This window comes from Phalacrocorax carbo, chromosome 3 (genome assembly GCF_963921805.1).
Source record: "Phalacrocorax carbo chromosome 3, bPhaCar2.1, whole genome shotgun sequence".
Lineage (NCBI taxonomy): Eukaryota > Metazoa > Chordata > Aves > Suliformes > Phalacrocoracidae > Phalacrocorax > Phalacrocorax carbo.
In genome coordinates this window covers 113,642,938-113,661,166 of record NC_087515.1, presented here as the reverse complement: position 1 = coordinate 113,661,166, position 18,229 = coordinate 113,642,938, and the positions used below count along the sequence as shown (strand labels likewise).

At 45.3% G+C, this 18,229-nt stretch overlaps 1 protein-coding gene and 1 long non-coding RNA gene across 5 annotated transcripts in view; one reads left to right on the top strand and one right to left on the bottom strand.

Moving 5' to 3' along the window:
- Nucleotides 1-2,141: 2,141 nt before the first annotated feature.
- LOC135312677 (uncharacterized) lies at nt 2,142-15,801 on the bottom strand. Of its 2 annotated transcripts, none has more exons than XR_010372367.1 (2): nt 15,630-15,801; nt 2,142-5,602 (listed from the first exon to the last, which is right to left on the bottom strand). It is a non-coding gene; the product is annotated as an uncharacterized LOC135312677 (long non-coding RNA). The 2 variants fall into 2 exon arrangements; XR_010372368.1 differs by lacking the exon at nt 2,142-5,602 and adding an exon at nt 10,664-12,341.
- Nucleotides 15,802-16,396: 595 nt separating this feature from the next.
- ROCK2 (Rho associated coiled-coil containing protein kinase 2) overlaps nt 16,397-18,229 on the top strand; it is a 113,847-nt gene continuing 112,014 nt past the window's right edge. For all 3 annotated transcript variants that reach the window (XM_064448040.1, XM_064448039.1, XM_064448041.1), the window contains exon 1: nt 16,397-16,546. In XM_064448040.1, the coding sequence (XP_064304110.1) occupies nt 16,397-16,546 (150 nt within the window). The remainder of the gene's footprint in view (nt 16,547-18,229) is intronic.

Sequence of the window (18,229 nt, the reverse complement as noted above, 5' to 3'; positions counted from 1 at the left end):
CGTGTGAAAATCCTGAATGCTGTGTGTTAGGGCGCGACTTTGCTACGTGATGAGACGGTGATTTGAACTGTGGAGTAAGGAAGTATACTTCGACTAACTATCAAATGTTAAGGAAGTCCATCTTCAAAAGCAGAACATTATTTAATTGAAACATTAGGGTTTTGAACAAATCCCTGGTGACTGTTTGTCCTCTTTTGTGCAGGTTTTCTAGCTGCAGAATTCATTTTTTCACTTCAAGCTGCACAATTATCACAGTGAGGTGGGAGAAGCTGTGATACGACAATTATATTCTTAAATACATTTAGTGCTTTAGTAGTGCACCTTCAGTGGAACACATCGACTTCTGAAGGTTAAACCACTTTGTTGTTACTACTCGGATACTTGAGAGTATAATCTGCTTGCGATTCTGGAAAACGATGGGCTGTATGAGCTCAGTACTAGCTGAAAAAGTGAGACTTGGGCTTGAGGAAAAGTTCCTGAGTGATGCTGAACTTAAATACAAGTTATAAGCTCACTTAAAAAGTAAATGTGATAGGACCTTACTCTGAATTAGTATAATAAAGCTTGATTTTTTTTCTGAAAGGTTATTAAAATATTTTTATTGAGTCCGTATCTGTCCATTTTCAACATACTTGTGTAAGCGCTTCCCTCGGCTACTTGAGGCATCTGCCTGGAAGAATTAAAAAGCTCTAATAACATTTTTGTCTTTCCTGATGTGCTGGGTTTATCTGAGAAGGGGTAAATTCTCCTCACTGTGGGGGTCGGCTACCTTTCCAGCTTCCCGCGCTCTGCCGCGTGGCGGGGGGGGGGTGGAGCTGGGAGGGGCGGGGCCATGGCGGGGGCGGCCGACCCCGACTGGCCAATGGCAGGTTCATCCCATACCACGTGACACCGTGACCAGTATATTGGGGGGGGCAGTTGCAGTTTGGGGGCGGCGCGGCGTCGGGTCGGTGGGCGGCTGCGGCGCGTGCGGTTCATTCCGGCGGTTCGTTCCCCCTCTCCCCTCCCTTCCCCCTCCCCCGGGGCTTTGCGCCTCTCGCTGTTCTCCTGTACATTGCATTTCTGTTGTTGTTTCTTTTAATTTTAATTATTAAACTGTTCTTATCCCAACCCATGAGCGTTACCCTTCTGATTCTCTCCCGTCCCACCGGTGGGGGAGTGAGCGAGCGGCTGTGTGGGGCTGAGCTGCCGCTAAACCACGACACCTTCAATAAGAATGGCTGAGCATCTAAATGCATTAATCAGCAACAGCAATAGCCAGGATCCATAATTACAAACTGGCCTGGCTTTGCTGACTCCAAGCGGAACAAACGCCACAAGTCACCAGTTCAGCCCCTATTCGGTACGGGAAACTGCTCATCGGAGCTCTCAGATGTGAACAGCAGTTTTTAAATAATGAGATTTGTAACAGAGAAGGTTGCTTTACATTATTATCTTTTGGGAAGCACTTAGAAGACAGCAAATTCCTTCATTTTGCGTAATCTTTTTGGGTCAAAAGCCACTTCAGCTTTTCAGTGGAGGAGCTGGCCTGCGAGCGCCGCGGTCGGCTGGTCCCCGGTAGCTGGAGCGGACTGCGGGCTTTCAGCCCCTGTGTGTTCGGGGTGCGCAGGCTGGCTCTGGCTCCCTGCTGGGACTTAAGCAACCGCCGAAGCGTTTATCCAGAGCAGTAATCTGCTGGTTTGGCTCCACTGCCGATCTGGCAGCCGTAATTTGTGAGAAGTGCGCTGAAGCCAAAATCACATAAATTATACTTCGTTCTGAACTGTTTATAGACACCTACATGAGGCTTCTCACACAGGTGTTTACTGAAGGACTGGGATACTCCTTTGTAAAAAAGCACGATGTATGCTCGGAAGGAACTCTTAATGATGTTTGGAGAGAAAGAGAAGGCTGGTTCTCTCTGTGTACCCCATACGTGGTTCCTTCCCTTCCTTTCATCCCGCTGCCGTCCGATGGTGGGCTATCCAAGGGCCTGCAGCTGGGCTGCCTGGACACCCGCCTTTTATGCGCAGGCTTACGGTACCTTCTCACAACACAGTCCATGAGGGAGGTAGTGTTTGTGATCGCCCCTGGGTTAAGTAACAGGGCTATAGGAGACGGTTCTAGAAGTTGTAACCGCAAATTCAAAAGACACAAGCTCAGGACATTTGTTAGTCTTTTATTGACTTTTATTAGGCCTCTAACATTTCATAGCATCCTTCTTCAAAAGGAAAACATAGCATTAGCACTTCAAATAAAAACTTCAGGAATCTAAAAATCTGCAAGAAGCTATTCAAGTTGCTGGAACAGTTTTGCTTTTGGTCTTTTGTAGATTCTAATGCAAATCCCGCACAGATCTGCTTTTAAGTAATGCAATATTCTTTTCCAGACAGAGAAGCAATTTTGGTGGTACAGCTGTCATTTTCTAAGGAACTCTTCCTCCCCCCCCCCCGCCCAATCTATATCCATAAAAATGTCACAAGCAGGTTACAGCAGTAGTTCTTGCTTCTCTAACATACAGCCGAAGTGCGTGTCATGAAAAATGAAACAAAAATTGATTTTCTTGCAGATTAGGAAGGTGTCAGATCAGATATAAAGGTTCAGCAAGCTCAGAAATGGAAAACCTGTTTTTATATATATTTTAATTACAAGGCACACCAGTTCTTAAGAGGCTTGCTGGCTCCTAGATCTAGGATAACATTCATGTGCACAAACTGACCTCAAGAGTTCATTTCCAAATGTGAAAATAGAAGTTACTTGTCAGAAGAAAAGTTCAAAGTCCAGTAAAAACATTTCAGAATTTATTTGGATAATAAAGTTTTAAGGGGGATTGTAAACTAGGGATGGGCCCAGGCCTTTAAGAGCAAGGTAAGAAGCAAGTACCTGCAGACTTGAAGCGAAAAACAAGGTCAACCGGCGTGATGTTGATACTAGTCATTAACAGTAAAGGTTGAAGGTAGATACAGACTTCCCTAAAGATCGAGATTTCTGGCTGGGATTTAGCATGACCAAAATACTGTGAGACAGCTGGGATTCCAGCAGAAGAATTCTGGATCTGGAAACATCAGGAAAGGGAGAATTTCCCTCATTATTTGCAGCGGTTTGTACACAATTACCTACCCCTTTTATTTTCTTCACAAGCATGCAAAAAGTTCTTGAACACGGGTACCTGTATGAAACATACCCTGCTAAATATTGCAAGTGATAAAATTTTAGCATGGTGTCTGGAACGAGTGAAGGCGTTAATGTGATTTTGAAAAGGAGGAGACACAGTATCTCTAACACTGTTACTGGTAAGACCTGCTTTCTGCAAACTGTGATGAGACTGTCTTCTGACAATCTCGTCCACTAGGTTGTGCTCTGCCTGAGCCCTTGTTCAGAAGTGTCCAGAAAATAAATTGTATGTAGAATGAATGAACAAATGAACTCCCATTTTCCCCTGGTGAGACTTACGAACATTTAGACCATTTCTTCCTGACCATACAGCAGTTTTGAAAGTACTCTGAGTAACACCAGACACTCTGCTGTTAGCTGGGCACTCCAGGATCAAACCAAGCTTCCCAGAAGTTAGTTGTGGTCTCTTCATGATCCCTAAAACACCTATGAAGACAGGACAATATCTGCACGCCGCCTCCAGCCCTTAGACTAAAGCAGGTAGCACAGAATTTGTAGTCAGGAGCAGAGAACTGTGATTTACCTGATAATGCTACTCCCCACAAATCGTCAAAGAACCTTTTTACCAAGCAATGTTCTCATCACCAGTGCCAGTAATACTGTAGTTTTGTGTAAGAAACAATTTCTCATGCAAAAATCCTCCTGGTGTTAGAGACAGATTCAACCTTAACTGCCCAGCGATGTGTGCAAGGCCTTCAAACTCGTGAGAAGCTATCGGAGATTATAATTTCTGCCCTTATTCAGCTGAAAAGAAAACAAACACCTTCGAAACGATGCAAAATGATCCCATCCTGGAAGAATATTCATGAGGGAGATGGAGAGATTTGCCTCAACAACTGCAGGATCAATTCTTCCTGTGATTAGAGGTTTGAAATTAAAAGCAAAACACTGTGAAAACATTAGCAGTGCCTTCCTTTTGAGATCAAACAAGTCTTAACTGCAGATTTTCCTTGGAGAGCTGAATAAAGGGATAAATACAAATGCTGGCCTTCCAGTTGCCAAAGCTGATGCATAAGTTGGCAGGCTCCATGCACAGATCAGTGGGTTTGATTTGCTTGGAAAGTATCAAAACCACTGACAGCACTGGGCCACTGAATAGCACAAAAGGAAAATATGGATTGCTGTGTATTTATTGATTAACTACATCTTTCACCCAGTCTGAAAGACTCTAGACTGTATTAAAAACCTACTGCAGATTGAAGCGCAGGAATCTTACTTCTTTTCAAAAAGGAGTTAAATTTGTGACATTAGAGGATCACTCCTTAGAGTTTTAAAAACAAGTATCTTCCAAATGAAAATATCTTTTATTCCCAATCATTAAGTTCTGTTGCTTTATACATGGAGAAAATATAGACTTGCAATCTGGAGAAAAGGGGTTGGAAGGCTCTCCAGATATTGTCTGTGTGCTGTGTATGTCTCTGAGGATCTGTTGCCTAGAAATGAAAACAAGACAACAATAATTGTTTATATAGATGTTGTCTGAAAACTTCCCAGGCATTTATGCTCCCTCTGCTAGCTTTATGCCAATGAATCATTTCTTAAATTGACAAGAGGGAGCTATTTTTGGGGGGTAAAGAGGGAATTCTTCAAAACGGCATTTATCAGTTGGAAAGAAAATGATACGGCTGTAAGGGGAAAAAAGAATCTCCCAAACACCACTAAAAAGTTTTTTATCACCTTTGGAATCAAAACCTCATCAGGATGGTGTCTGTTCATTCAATTAATTGCTTCTGATCAGTTTAGCAAAAGTGAGGTTCAACTAGAAATAGTCATTCAGCCATGTGCTTTATTGGCAGCAAAAGGCTGCTTTGAAATGGGCAAGAGTAAGCTGAATTAATTATACCTGGAGCTGAATTGTTACACTTCCATATTTTGTATAGGTAATTCTCGATTTAAAAGCAATAACGGATTCGCAATGGTAACGCTGGTAGTACAGATGAATTACTGAGATGCAGAACTCTGATTATCAGAAGGATGAGATCTAGGGTTTCTGTTCCCATACAGAGAGAATCTCAGTGTGGGCTGTCCTCTAAGGACAGTTTTACTTACATGTAAACCCATATATCCTTTCAACACCACATCACCCTGCCCTCAGGCAGCTTGCTGCCCCTGAGCATATCATTCCTCCATGCTGTGCCCATTTGCAAAGAGGGGGCGACTGCCTTGATCTCCCTCGCAAACTACAGTCAGTTCTGCTCTGCAGTGACTCCTAGGAGTGTACAAGCTTCCCCAGGGCCCTCCACAGGATGCTTGTCCCAGGAACCCCAGCACCAACAAAGGCAGTCCTTGGACTTCTTGCTGTGCCTCATGAAGCAATTGCGGTGGGTGCCAGGACCTCCCAGGTGCCCCAGGAGAGCACCCTCTCTGAAGAGAGCACCGGAAAGCTCTCTGCTGTCTTGGAAGATGCTGCCCCGGGGCTTATGGATGCTCTCAGTCTTCACTGCATGTCCTTTAACAAATTAAATGGCAAAATAAATTCAATGTTCCAAACATAATAAAAATTAGCATCTTACCAACATTTTCAATTGAGAAGCCAAAGAGTACAAATGTACAAATAAAAGTTCCTTATGTTTATTTCACATACACTGGGTTTTGTCCTTTGGTATCCTATCTGTCTGGTATTGTAAGACAGGAAAATCTGCAACATCTGATTAATCTTCAGTATAACTTGCATTTTTTTCAACAATGACAAAATTGTTCCCTCTCTAGGTTGAATAATCTGACATTTAAAAAAGCTCAGAGATAGGATTAACTCTTTCCTCACCCCTTTTTCATCTCTTGGTACATCTTTTTTACAGTGGCCAGAGAGGAACTGAAATGGGTACATCCTTCCAGCATCGTGGCTTGTGTCTAATAAACACTCTAAACAGCCTGAACTGGTGCGGAGTTTCAAGGGCAACTTTGGTGAAACGGAAAAGAGAGAGAAATTACCCACTATTTCTTATCCAGTTACGTCAGGGAGGTCCCAAGCCCCATGCTGACTGAAGTGCACAGTGGGCAAAGACCCAACCCAACGGCCCACGTCCATGCTGAGCCTGGAGACAGAGCTGCTCCTTAGCTTCCCAGAGGCTGTGGAGCCACTAGAGGGGTGTCTACAACCATCCTTCCACCGGCTTCTGCATCACCAAATCACCACTTCACATTTCTGACCAGCTGCAAAACACACTGAGCATCAAACAATAATTGAAAACGCTGTAAAGGACATATCAGAGGGCTTCTCACCATGGCCTAGGGAAAGCACTTGGAAACTACCAATCTGGGAAGGTGTAACGCAACGCCGGTGTGCCACATGGTCCAAGTGAGCTGATCGGAAATCTTCTGGCTGACCAATTTTCCACTGTATAATTACAATTTGCAGATGATTCCCCCCAGATCCCATGCTGCTGCATTCCTTCCAGTACATCAGACATGATCCACCCAAGTCTTTCTGACAACCCAAGTTCAAGGACTTCCAGGTCTTGGAAGATCAGGGGGTCTGGGCTGCGGCAGCACCAGCCGACTGACTCTGCAGGCTATGCAGCTGCCTGCCCGCCTACCTGCGATACCTGTTGTGGGGGAATCTTGGACAGCTGCTCAGAAAATTCTGAAAACCCCAAATTTTGTTCTTTTTTGTAGTGAAATCTCTCTTTATGCTGCCACTTTGCAGGCAGCTTTCAGATCCAGCACTTGGTTTGGAACTGAAATTCTGTTTTACTGTAACATTTCCTATACTTTTAGCAACTCCAGCTAGATACATCCTTTTTTTGTTTGTTTGTTCCTATGGTTTAGCTTATACCTTATGGTATGGCACAATCTATTTAATCTATGAACAAGTTAGCAGTATGCTCAGTGACAAAAGTACTTCTTTTTGTTTATTAGTTCAAATTAGTTGACCAGAAAAGGATGAAAATTTAATAGTGAAGAGTTCCCCCTCCTACAGGGACCAGCAGTCAGAACTGACTGCATGAAAGGGGCTGCAAAGGCAGGAATAAAATAGTAAGCTGAAGAAAGTAAGTTTTAAGTGATAGAATAGGTCTCGTGTGCCCTGGAACAGCGTAAGTAATGAGCCCTAATTTATTACCCTGGCTGGGTAGATGGGTCAAACCCTTATACTCAAAAAAAGATAAATATTTGTTTTAATTTAGGTGGAAAAGAAGCAGCATAGTTTAAGAAGCGGTAAGAGTTAGAGTTGGAGGATTTAGTTAGTTAGTTAGTTAGTTAGTTAGTTAGTTAATTCCCCAGAAAATATGGTTTCATTCATGTCTAAACTATTTGCTTCAAATTTGCTTAACAGTTTTGGCTGGAAAAAAAACAAAGGAGGGGATAAAGTCTGTTGCAGAAAGTCCCCAATTACCCAACAGCTCACAGCAGAGACCCCTTAGCAGAAGCTGTTTTGAGGCAGGCTACGCTCAGTCCTTCCCGTTACCACATTGATTTTGTCCAGATGGAGAGGGATGGGGACACACCTCCCAAGGGAGCACGCTGTTCCCAGGGTGGGAAGCCATGATTCTCATGTTCCTCCTTGCTGACCCGATGAACTCGTTGCCTTTGTGCAGGGCAACAGCTTCAATATGAGTAGGAGTTTCCCCTTTCCCCCACTTCAGGGATCCCCACTCCTGTGACAGCTTCCTAAGAGGTAGAATTCTGCTTCAAATTCCCTTGGATAAAAGTAGGATCTCCTTATCCTAAGTATCATCTTCATGCTATGAGATAAAGAAAGAGACCACCTCTCTTCTTTCAATCATCCAAAGCTAATATTCTACATCGGGTCAAACAGAACATTTAATGGTCCACACAAAGAAACACCTTCAAGTTACTTTCCTTCAGCAAGAAAAAACAGCCAGTTTGGTTATGTCCAAACCATGCTGGTTTTTATTACATTCACTGTGGGTTTTGAACAAAATGAAACCTCCACAAAGTCTTTAACTGGTCATGAAATAGTTTGGTTTCACTTTCACCAGGCTGCACTGTGCTTCTTACAAACTATTGCGTCTGCAGCCACAGAAACAAAGAACTGAAAATGACGTTGCGGGCTCCCGACTCCAGTCCCTACCATGCCAGTCACCACATTGTACAGCCCTTTCAAAATGCGCTGATCACGCTGCAGGTAGTTATTTGCTTGCTGCCTTTACCTAGATGAAGGTTGTACCAAATCCCCAACATTTATAGCGAGAAACTTTCTTCTTTCCCACCTAAGTCTATTTGTGGCCAGTTGACATGCATACGTTCTTCTACCAACACTGTTCTGTAACGTACAGAGCTCTTAGTCTCCTTGGTGTTGACTTCTTTGTTGTGCAAACAGACGCCACCATATTTTGAGTCACTCCTCTGCGGGACTTAGCAAATTGAGTTATTCAAGCCACCTCACATAAAATACTCTGCCTTGTTCTTTTAACTCTCCCCAATTCCCAATTTCAGGTCCTCTCCTTCAGTACAGATGAACAGAACTATTTATGTCTCAGCAGTGATTTACTTGACCTTGCCCTTTCCCTATCTCACTTGAGCATCTTTGTTAAATTTTACACCATTTACCCTTTTTAATTCCACATTTCCATTGACTAATGGAAGCCTGAAGTATCTCTCCTCAACTGTTTCCAGACAATAAGTTCCCATGTTGTATCAGAATTTCTTACTAGTCCCCATGGGCACATCCCTTTATAGACCCTACCATTTAATTATATCCTATTTCTATCATTCCCGTTATTGAGATGGTCCAGATCTTCCGAGCAATATCCCAACCTCAACCCTCTGTTGATGTTGCCTTCCAGCTCTGCACAAACAGTCAGTATCATCAGCACGCAACCTGATTTCATGCTGGTAAACAAAAAGCTTCTAATTTCAAAATGTTAAACAAGATGGACTAGGCCTGGTTCTTGTAATTCCTACTGATCCAAATCTTCAAGGATTCAACTAACGCCCTCCTATTTCACCCCAGAAGGCATTGCTGTCCTACCTATAGTCAGTTCTTTGTAGTTTAGGAAGAGTACATTACCCTCCAGAACATTTTATAGATGGGTGTCCTACAAAGAGTGTACATGAAAAGTTCCCTTAGCAATTCCCATTAAGTCCAGCCTTTCCGTATCAAATTATTTACTGAAGACAAGTGAAATGAGATCAGCTTCACTTTTTTTTTTTTTTTTTGGCCATTATTTTATAGCTTTGATTAGTCCGGTACAATGTACATTTAGACTGCTTCCTATTTTCTTCCATACCTTTTTTATTTACTAGAAATGTGCTTTTAAACATTGTATGTTACTGAGGTCACAGAAGGAGTTTGATAACTGTCGTATTTGTCTCTTTTTAAGATATAGATCTATACTCACTATTTTCAGTCATATGGCATCATCCTGGCAATAGTAATTTATTTGAAAATTACTTGTTATTGAAATTCAGATGTAATTTTAGTAATTCCAGAATTCTGATCCTGATCTGACACCGACTTAGCTAAAATCTTCAAAGCTTTTCTTCCAATTTGGTTGTAACTACCTCTTTCATGACAATTTTCATTTTCATACCTTAATTCTGCTTACCACATAGTGTTTTAACATCATCACCCATCACCAAAGCCTAAATGAGGTATTCATTTGGACTGGGGCAAAACTGAGATCATCCCTTGCTAGCCTCTTCACACAGTCGTCCCATTTACTATTTGAGAGTCAAGTCTAGTAATAACAGTTGTTAAACAAGACTGTCCTTGTTGGACAAAATGAGGAGAAATAGGAAAATCGTATTTTTTCCAAACAGGAAGAATAAAATAAGGGTTCCTGGATATTCTTCTTTTTTTCTTTCTTTCCCACCCTCTCTGTGCCGAGCGTTTACTTTGCTGCTTGACTCTGATGTTGTTTAAATACAAAATGATGTAATTTCTCCAAGAGCATAAACCCTTATCTGCAAAGCGATGCCTTCACTAGCGCACTCACGATTGTTCTTATTCCTATTTTACAGCCCCTCCAAGTTCCCCAAGAGTAGGCCCTGCAACCGTGGTTGTTTACACCCCAGTATCAGACTGGCTTGTTTTCCCCACAGTTAACAGTAGCTAAGTCTTGATGAAAAGCAGATCGTAGGAATGACAGCGCTAATACGGAGACACATAATGTGGGTATTCAGAAATGCACACAGAACTACAGCAGTAATCATCTTTATTTAGCCCATTCTATACAAGTCGTCTTCTACTGGCATTTCCCCCTAATTGCAAACTGCAGGGACCATTTGGTGCCCAGGGTTCTACTGTCACTTTCCAAGCCAGTTCCTGCATACTCTGGCTAAAGGCCAGATCAAAAGAAGGATTTATTAGGTGCCTACAGTGGTCCTTACACCAAAATCCAAGACTGAATCCAAAAATACTTTTCTCAATAGCCACCTAACTGTGAAGGTCACTAAGTTTGTTATCTACCTCTCTGCCTCCACCCTGCTGAGCACCCTCATCCTTAGGCTAGAGAGCCTTTTCTTCCTCTTTATCTTCTTATTAATGCATTTTTACTGCATAAAGACTGCTTCAGCATTCTTAAAGAGGCAAAACCACACAGAAACCTGCAAGATAGTGGCTAGGAACTTTATTTGGAGGTGGAAATTGCAGCATGAATTGCCACAGGATGGAGAAAGGAGAACATGTACGTGGGTTCTCTGCTGAAGAATTCCAGCTTGGATGGACACGCTGGTTCAGATTTACATATCATCTGGGAATGCACAGGGATTCAGGCACGCTTCTTGTACAAGTTCTGTTCAGTACGCAGTTGGGCACTCCCTTCTAAAATGTCTGATTCTCCACAGGTTTTCTGTAAGGAGCCTATTTACCCAGTTCTGGACTTTGGGTTCCATTTTGGGAAGCAGGTATTTAAATGTTTGATCTTAATTGCAGAATAAACTATCAGAAATGCTTCTGTTCATATGGGTATGTGTTCACTGGGAGAGATAAGTATGAAAGGCATGCAAGTGACGGGACTGAATCAATCCTTAGGCCCTGTCAGAACTAAAAGAAGGCAGAAACAGCTTTGAGAAGCTATGGCCAACACTTCCAAGGGACCAGCAGCTTTGTACCCTGCACGCTTCCAATTTTGCCACCTTTATGATGTGTCACACAAAGGAAGTCCTGGAGATAAAGCTCACAGCGGAAATGGGAGTAGCAGAAACCCTCCTCTGCTCCAAGGTAGTGTGAGGTATGAGCAGCCTACTGACAGCACGATGGCTTGGATTTCATAAATCAGAGCAGTCCCTTGAAGCGCTGTGACTTATGCCTGTGGGCTGTACAGCCCCAAACAGAGCCTAAATGTAGAAAGTAGCAAAGGAAAACTTGAGGTCACTTTGTCCTCACTCTCCAAGCTACGCTTACTGCAAGTTTCCTCCTGAGACTTACAGCAGGGAATCTGGCACATCATCATCACGTAAGCACTTCAATTAACCTAAATTCACAGTTTCATTTCTGTCTTCCCAACGCATCCAAGAAACTACGAAACTACCTTATTAACAAAAGCAATGTTAGTTAGCTGGGGAGAATTACGTAACCAATTAAAAGACAGACAGGCAGAGCCCAAGGCCTGCATTATCAGGACACACCCAGGCATTACGCAGCCACTTGTGTTTCATACCTCCTTTTCTTAATCCTCTGGTATTGGTTTTTAAGATATTGAAACAGCACAGAGAGCACCAACTAATATTTCTGCATTTATCAGCTCTATGGCAAGACATGCGGTTTGAAATCGTGGGAAGCAATGATACCTAGCACACCTGTCAGAGACACAAATATATTCCTTCTCAAGTAGAAAGAGTAGATGTAGGCCTTCACCGATAAAGTTCACCATATGAAGATATTTTCTTTAACATTTGCTTGATTGCTTTGGTTTGCATTTAATTGTACAGATGGCTGAGTGGTTTTGTAATTCTATAGCTGGCCTGTGCTAGTGATTGATGTGGTAGTGTTGTTCTCACTGAGGGCTGGTTTGGAAATACACAGGGTTTGAAAAGCTGCTTGTATTTAAAGCCGCTAGTTGCAATGCAACAGATGCTGTATCATGAATTAAATGCAAGAATGTTTAAAAATATTTTTTGTGGACTTTGCATAACTATAATATTTGCACCAAGGCAACGCTGGAATCAGAAAATCAACAATGATGATGATTGTGGCTGACACTGTGACTCCTTTAAAAACATGTGCTCTTGTATCTCCCAGATACAGAAGTCATGTACCTTTCTTCCCGTCTGTTTTCATTAACCTAAAATGAAGAAAAAAGGGTTTATTTTTAATCCAGAAAAAATAATTTATTAACCCTTAGGCTGATTAAACACTAGCATGTGAGAAAGGAAAATTAAAAAAAAAAACCACCCACAATACATTTATATTCCTTTCCATCTTTATTACATATTTATGAATCTAAAAAATAAAGAAACCCTTATGCTAGTGAAGTAAATGTAAGTTATCTTCTGAATGTAGAATGACAATCTTTAGCTACAACCTCCAAAGTCTGGAGACCTCATTATCTAAAAACCCATCTCTTCTCCTACGTCCATCACAATGATTGACTGTGACGTTCAAACCGTCAGTGCAGTGCCCTGGACGTCCCAGCAGGGAGGGACAACAGTTGTGCACCTTTGCCTGTAGCAGTTTGCTAGAGGATTTGCTTAATTTTGGCAGCTTTCAAAGACTGTGTATTTGCTTGGACTGTTTGGTTTTTTTTTCCTTCCTACCCTGTTGTCACGATTTGGTTCTCATTTGGATAAGAGTCCATTGATTGAGACGGCCCATGAGATCACTGGCAACTCACTTTTCTATGCATCTGTTTTCCCATATGCAAAGCACAAAAATGGACTAGATCCACATGAGATGCTAAACCTGAACTGTATCAACCCTACCAATCAGCGGAATCAACTCCCCCATCAGTAATGCTCTTACACTCTCTATACAATACCTGCAGAGGGTGGGAGCCTAAGAGGAGGATTTGCAAAAGCCTTAACTAGCCAGCAGGAAGTGGTAAAAACATAGCAGCCCCTTCTCCTAAAACAGATGCACAGATGGATAGTTTGTCTCCGTTTTCTTCTTTTGCAATTGCTAGTAGTGAAAGCATGCCTGAGGTCCGGAGCCAAATTCCACTTTTTCCTGAGAAAGCTTGATCCCTATGGAACACCCTAAAGGAATGATCTGAAGCTGATGACTGAACCAATAAGCCCAGTTTCCCAACTTCTTACAAACCTGCTCATAAAAATGCAGCCAGTTCTGAAAATGGTCAACAGCAAATTCCCAACTTCCCCGGGACACTTAAGCCACATTTGGACCGTAGACACCTAAAGAGTTAGATGGCATTTCGGGGGGTAGAGAGAGAGGTGAAGGATCAAACTGTGGACACATAGGCTTAAAGCAGCAGCACTCACGCTGGAAGGCTTGGACTTTGCCTTACAAAACATGGTAAATAACATTTACCGATTCACCACATCAGACTTCAAAACTACTGTAGGCGGACCAAGCGAAAACACTTCTTCCTTAGATGGTCACTGTTAGGGATAGGTATTATCCTAAGAGACGTATGCCACTACAGGCAGAAAAGATAAAACCGTAAAAAGACCACAGAAGGTAGTGTTATTTTTCCTGTAGGGCATGTCAAAACTGTGCTTTTTGTAAATGCTGAGGGAATGATCTGACTTTCTGGGTACTCTTTTTGCCATTTAATCACTTATAACCAGCAATAAAGCTTCTGATGATGATTTTGTTGAGGATTTGAGTCGTACAAAAGAATTCAGCTGACGCTGCCGTTGTCAGTTTGTCCCTGTAATAGAGCAAAACTTGTTTCGTCAGTAAACAGATACGTCCTGAAGGCTGGAGGAACAGATCTATTGGGCAAGAATTCCAAGGAGGTACTGTTTCTACACACTTGCTTTTGAAGTCACACTCATGCTTTTTTTTTTTTGTATGCAGAAAGAGCTGTTATGCTTACTTGTTACCTTTGTTTAAACAGCACCCTGAACAATGTCACTAAATCATATAAACTAGATAAAGATTAGTCTTTACAAAGCTTATGTTATAGATAAGAAAAATGAGGAGAGGAAAAGCAGCTTGCCTGTAGGTGAGGGGAAACTGAACAGAGAGCTTAGACCTTCACATCACCTGGTGCTTGACTCGAAGCTCATTTAAATCACCCCCAAAAATGCTGTTGAGATTAGCAAAGCCCAGCAGGGGCTCCTTATGGATCATTGGAGACACATTCCTCACATTTGGTCTCTTGTCCAAACCTATTTTAAGTCCCTTCTTAAAAAAACCAAAACATTTCTGCTGTGCTGCATACAAGAAATTAGCCAATGAGTAGGCTGTATGTGAAATTATGGGGTTTTTTTAGGTAACTTAGAGTTCTTAATGGTTGACATGCTAGCCTGTGTAACTTCACGATCCTAGTAGTACTCATGTAGCAAGCCTACAAGCTGTTGAACCTACTTACCTCGTTGCAAAGTAAACTGCTTGAGCAAATTATGTGGGTTTTTTATGTGTTGCTGTAAAGTAGATCCTAATCTGTTTTGGGAACGAAGTAGTCCTATGATATAAATAAGCAGTGCCTTTCCCAAGCAGATTTTCACCAATTCTTTCAGAAAACTCACAAACTCTATGTGGCTCACTGGAAGAAGCATGAATTACAACATCCAGTTTTACTTTTCAAAATATTCATGCGTGTGTGTGTGTTTCTGCCAGGTTTGGGGATTTTGGACTGTAAAACAGAATCCAGTTAGGGGGCTTGGGTTGATATTCAGACCTGACCTTCCCTCAAGCTGGGGGCTGTTGAGCACCAGGGCCCTGACTCAGAATATCAGACAGTGATCTCATGCAAAACCATGCAAATGACTCATGTATTTACTTCACTTTGACTCCCTCCCCTCTTCCTTTCAAGTCAAAATACTGACCCATTTTTCTGACATCAGCTCACTGACATCCAGCTATCAGCTGAAAGTTAACACAATAAAATCGTTAATCTTTCCTCCCCAAGGTCTCCCCACCTCTGTGGATGGCATTTCCGTGGCCTCTGTCACCCTGCCCAGCAATGCCAGCTGCATCTCGGGGCTGCTGGAACCACAGCCCGGCCACAGCCTCACCGGGTCGCCCCACGGAGCACCCCTGCTCTCCGCCTCGCCGCCCCGTCCCCGCGGCCACGGCTCCAGCCGCCAGCGGCACTCTCCCCGCTACAGTCTGGGCCTGATAAAGAGCATCCTGTCCCCCTCGAAACGCCCACCGAGGAGTAACCACGTCCGGCACAGAGCGTGGGGGAGGCTGCTCTTCCTCAGGGTGACGAGGGAGCGCCTCTCCCTCCACCGGCTCCTACGCGCCCCGAGCACTGCCGCTCTACCTGAAACGCTGCTCACCCGCTTTCCCAAATGTTTAACGTGGGTTTTTTTGGCGTGCTTTACGCTACACGGGCAGGACGCGGCCTCAACCAAAATTCACCCAGTCACCACACAGCCCCTTGTCTCTCCTACTGCTGTGCCCAGGCCTGGTGCCTCCCCCGGGCCCTGCCCGCAGCAGCTACCTCTGGAAGCCGGGAGGTCACCTTGGTACTCCTGGCCCCGGCCCCCCCTCCGAGCCGCAGGGCGCTGAGCTCAGGTTTATAGTTAGGCGGTGAGTGAGCGCCGAGCTATGCGCCGCCGCTGGCAGCGGGGCCTTGTGGGTAAGGCAGGCCGCCTCCGCGGCGCGGGGCCGGGGGAGGAGACCGGGCCGCGCCGCGCCGGGCAGGGGGCGGGCGGCCGCAGTCATGGAGTGAGTGACGGGGGCGGCCCAAAGGGGGAGCGGCGAGGCGAGGCCGGCGGGGACCGCCGCTTCCACCCGAGCAGCGGAGGAGGAGGAGCGGGAGCGGGGTCCGAGCCCGAGCCCGACCGCGCGGCGGGCGCGTCCCTCTGCCCTCCCCGCCTCCCTGCGGTGCCATGGCCCGGCCGGCGGCGCGGAGCGGGCCGTAAGCCGGCGCCCGCCGAGGGACGCCCCGAGCAGGGGGAGAGGCGGGGGCACGGCGGGAAGCGCTCCCTCCTCTCCGCCCACTTCTCCCCTCCTCTCCCCGCGCCCGGGCGGAGGAGCGGCCGCTTCCCCGCGCCCTTCATGCCCGGTCGGCCGCCAGGCGGCCACCGCCGGCGCGCTGCCCCCCGCTCCCGCCTCGCCGCCCAGGCCCGGCCCGCTACGGCCCCCGCCCTTGCCCCGGCCGCTCCGCCGCGCTAGGCCCCGCGCCGGCCCGCCGGGCGACCCGCTCCCTCCCCTCCTTCCCGGCAGCGGGGGGCGGCCTCCCGCCGCCGCCAGGCGGGCCGGAGGATGAGCCGGCAGCCGGCGGTGAAGATGTCGGCGGCTCCCGTCACGGCGGAGGCTCTGGAGCCGGCGGCGGGGATGCTGGAGGGGCGACAGAGGAAGTTGGAGTCCATGATCCGCGACCCGCGCTCGCCGGTCAACGTGGAGAGCCTACTGGTGAGGGGGCGGCTGGGCCGGGCCGCGCTGCACTCGGCGGGGTAACAAAGGGAGCGCTGCCCTCGCCGCGGGCGGGAGGCAGCGGGAGGGAGGGAGGGAGGGAGGAAAGGGCTCCCGCATCCCGGGGGAGGACGAAGGCGGCGCAGCCTCTTCCCGGGGGCTGTTTTTTTTTTGGGGGGGGGGGGGCCTAGCCGAGAGCAAGCGCCCTCCGTGTGGGCGCAGCTTGTTTTGGGGGAAGGTGAGAAATGTCTCTGGAAGGATCCGACCCGGGGAGGAAAGCGCCTTTTTCCCCCCCCCCCCCCCTCTCTCAGCGTCGTTTACAGCGTTTACTTTCGCGCCTCATAATCACGGCGTGCCCGTCCCCGAAGTACCTGCCTTTGTGTGCGCTGCCAGGCACCCAGGAGCCGGCCGCAGCCCCCCTGCACAACCCTCCTCTGGAGAGGCTGGGGTTTGCTGGGAGATGTGGAAATAATTCAGGAAAAGGACACGCCTAAGGGAGAAATGTAACGGGGAGGGGGGGGGGGTCTCCTGTGGGGTCACGTTTATTTTCCATTGGGGCAAATTGATTCTTCTGTCTCCTATTTCAAATAGTACTTTTCTGTGTGAGTGTATGAAATATAATTTCCTTTAGTAAGAAATCCATGCCCTCGGGAAGGAGTGGGAAGGGAGTTATATTTCCCCATTTAAAACATCTAAACCCTGGAAAGGCGGTGAGAGGGAGTCTTGATTATTATTAGAACTTAAGGGTCTTCAAACCTTATATTTGCAGTCTGTCCCAAGATTTCCAATGTGCCCCAGTTATGAGGAACAGAAAAGGGGTGGGGGTGTGGGGGAAGAAATCCCAGTCTTCCCAAGACTTGCTCAAGGCATTTACACTGAGTCGTCTTTTTTTTTTTTTTTTTAACTTTCAAATTACTCAGTTCTGTTTGGCCAAAAATACAGGAACTGACTGAACAGTATGTATGCCTGTGCTGTGTGGAGAATATAGGAATTTCCTATAACATCTGAAAAATGTTCTCGAGGCTTTAGTGCTGTATTATTTTTCTCATAGATGTTCGGAGGCATAATGACACCCATAGTAGTCAATGAAGGGGAGTGGGAAACAGTGCTACATATCTAGCTGGACTCAGATGAGTTTTTGCCTAGGCCAGAGCAGAGAGAGCTGCCTCTGGGCCTCGCTCCCAGCATTTTCACTTTGGTATTTTGCTAGGAAAACTTTGACCTGTGGCCAAAAAAGAGCAGTTAAAAATAGTACAGTCGTTCTGAAAAATGCATCAGGTTAATACTTAACCCTAGTAGACGTCTTCACACTCTCTGCTTTTATACTCAACGGTGTGTTTCTTTTATTCTCTTGCTTCCCCTGCCTTGGACAGATATTAGATACACTAAAAACTGTTTATGGTTCTGAAGAGAAATTCTAATTGCAAAATTGAGACCGTCCTGCTTAGCACTTGATTTTTTTGTTTTGTTTTGTATGCTTACAATGTAGACCACTTTGTGTAATACATTGGACGAATTAGCAAACCATGGGAGAGTGTTAGCTGGTTTGGAAATGCATGTTTTTTATGGTAAAGGCCATCACTTTGCTCTCTGCACTCTCTCTGTAAGTATTATTTAAAAAATTGGTAGCAAGTGGAATATAATGCAAATCAATCGAATTTCCTAGTTTCTGCATTCAATGTG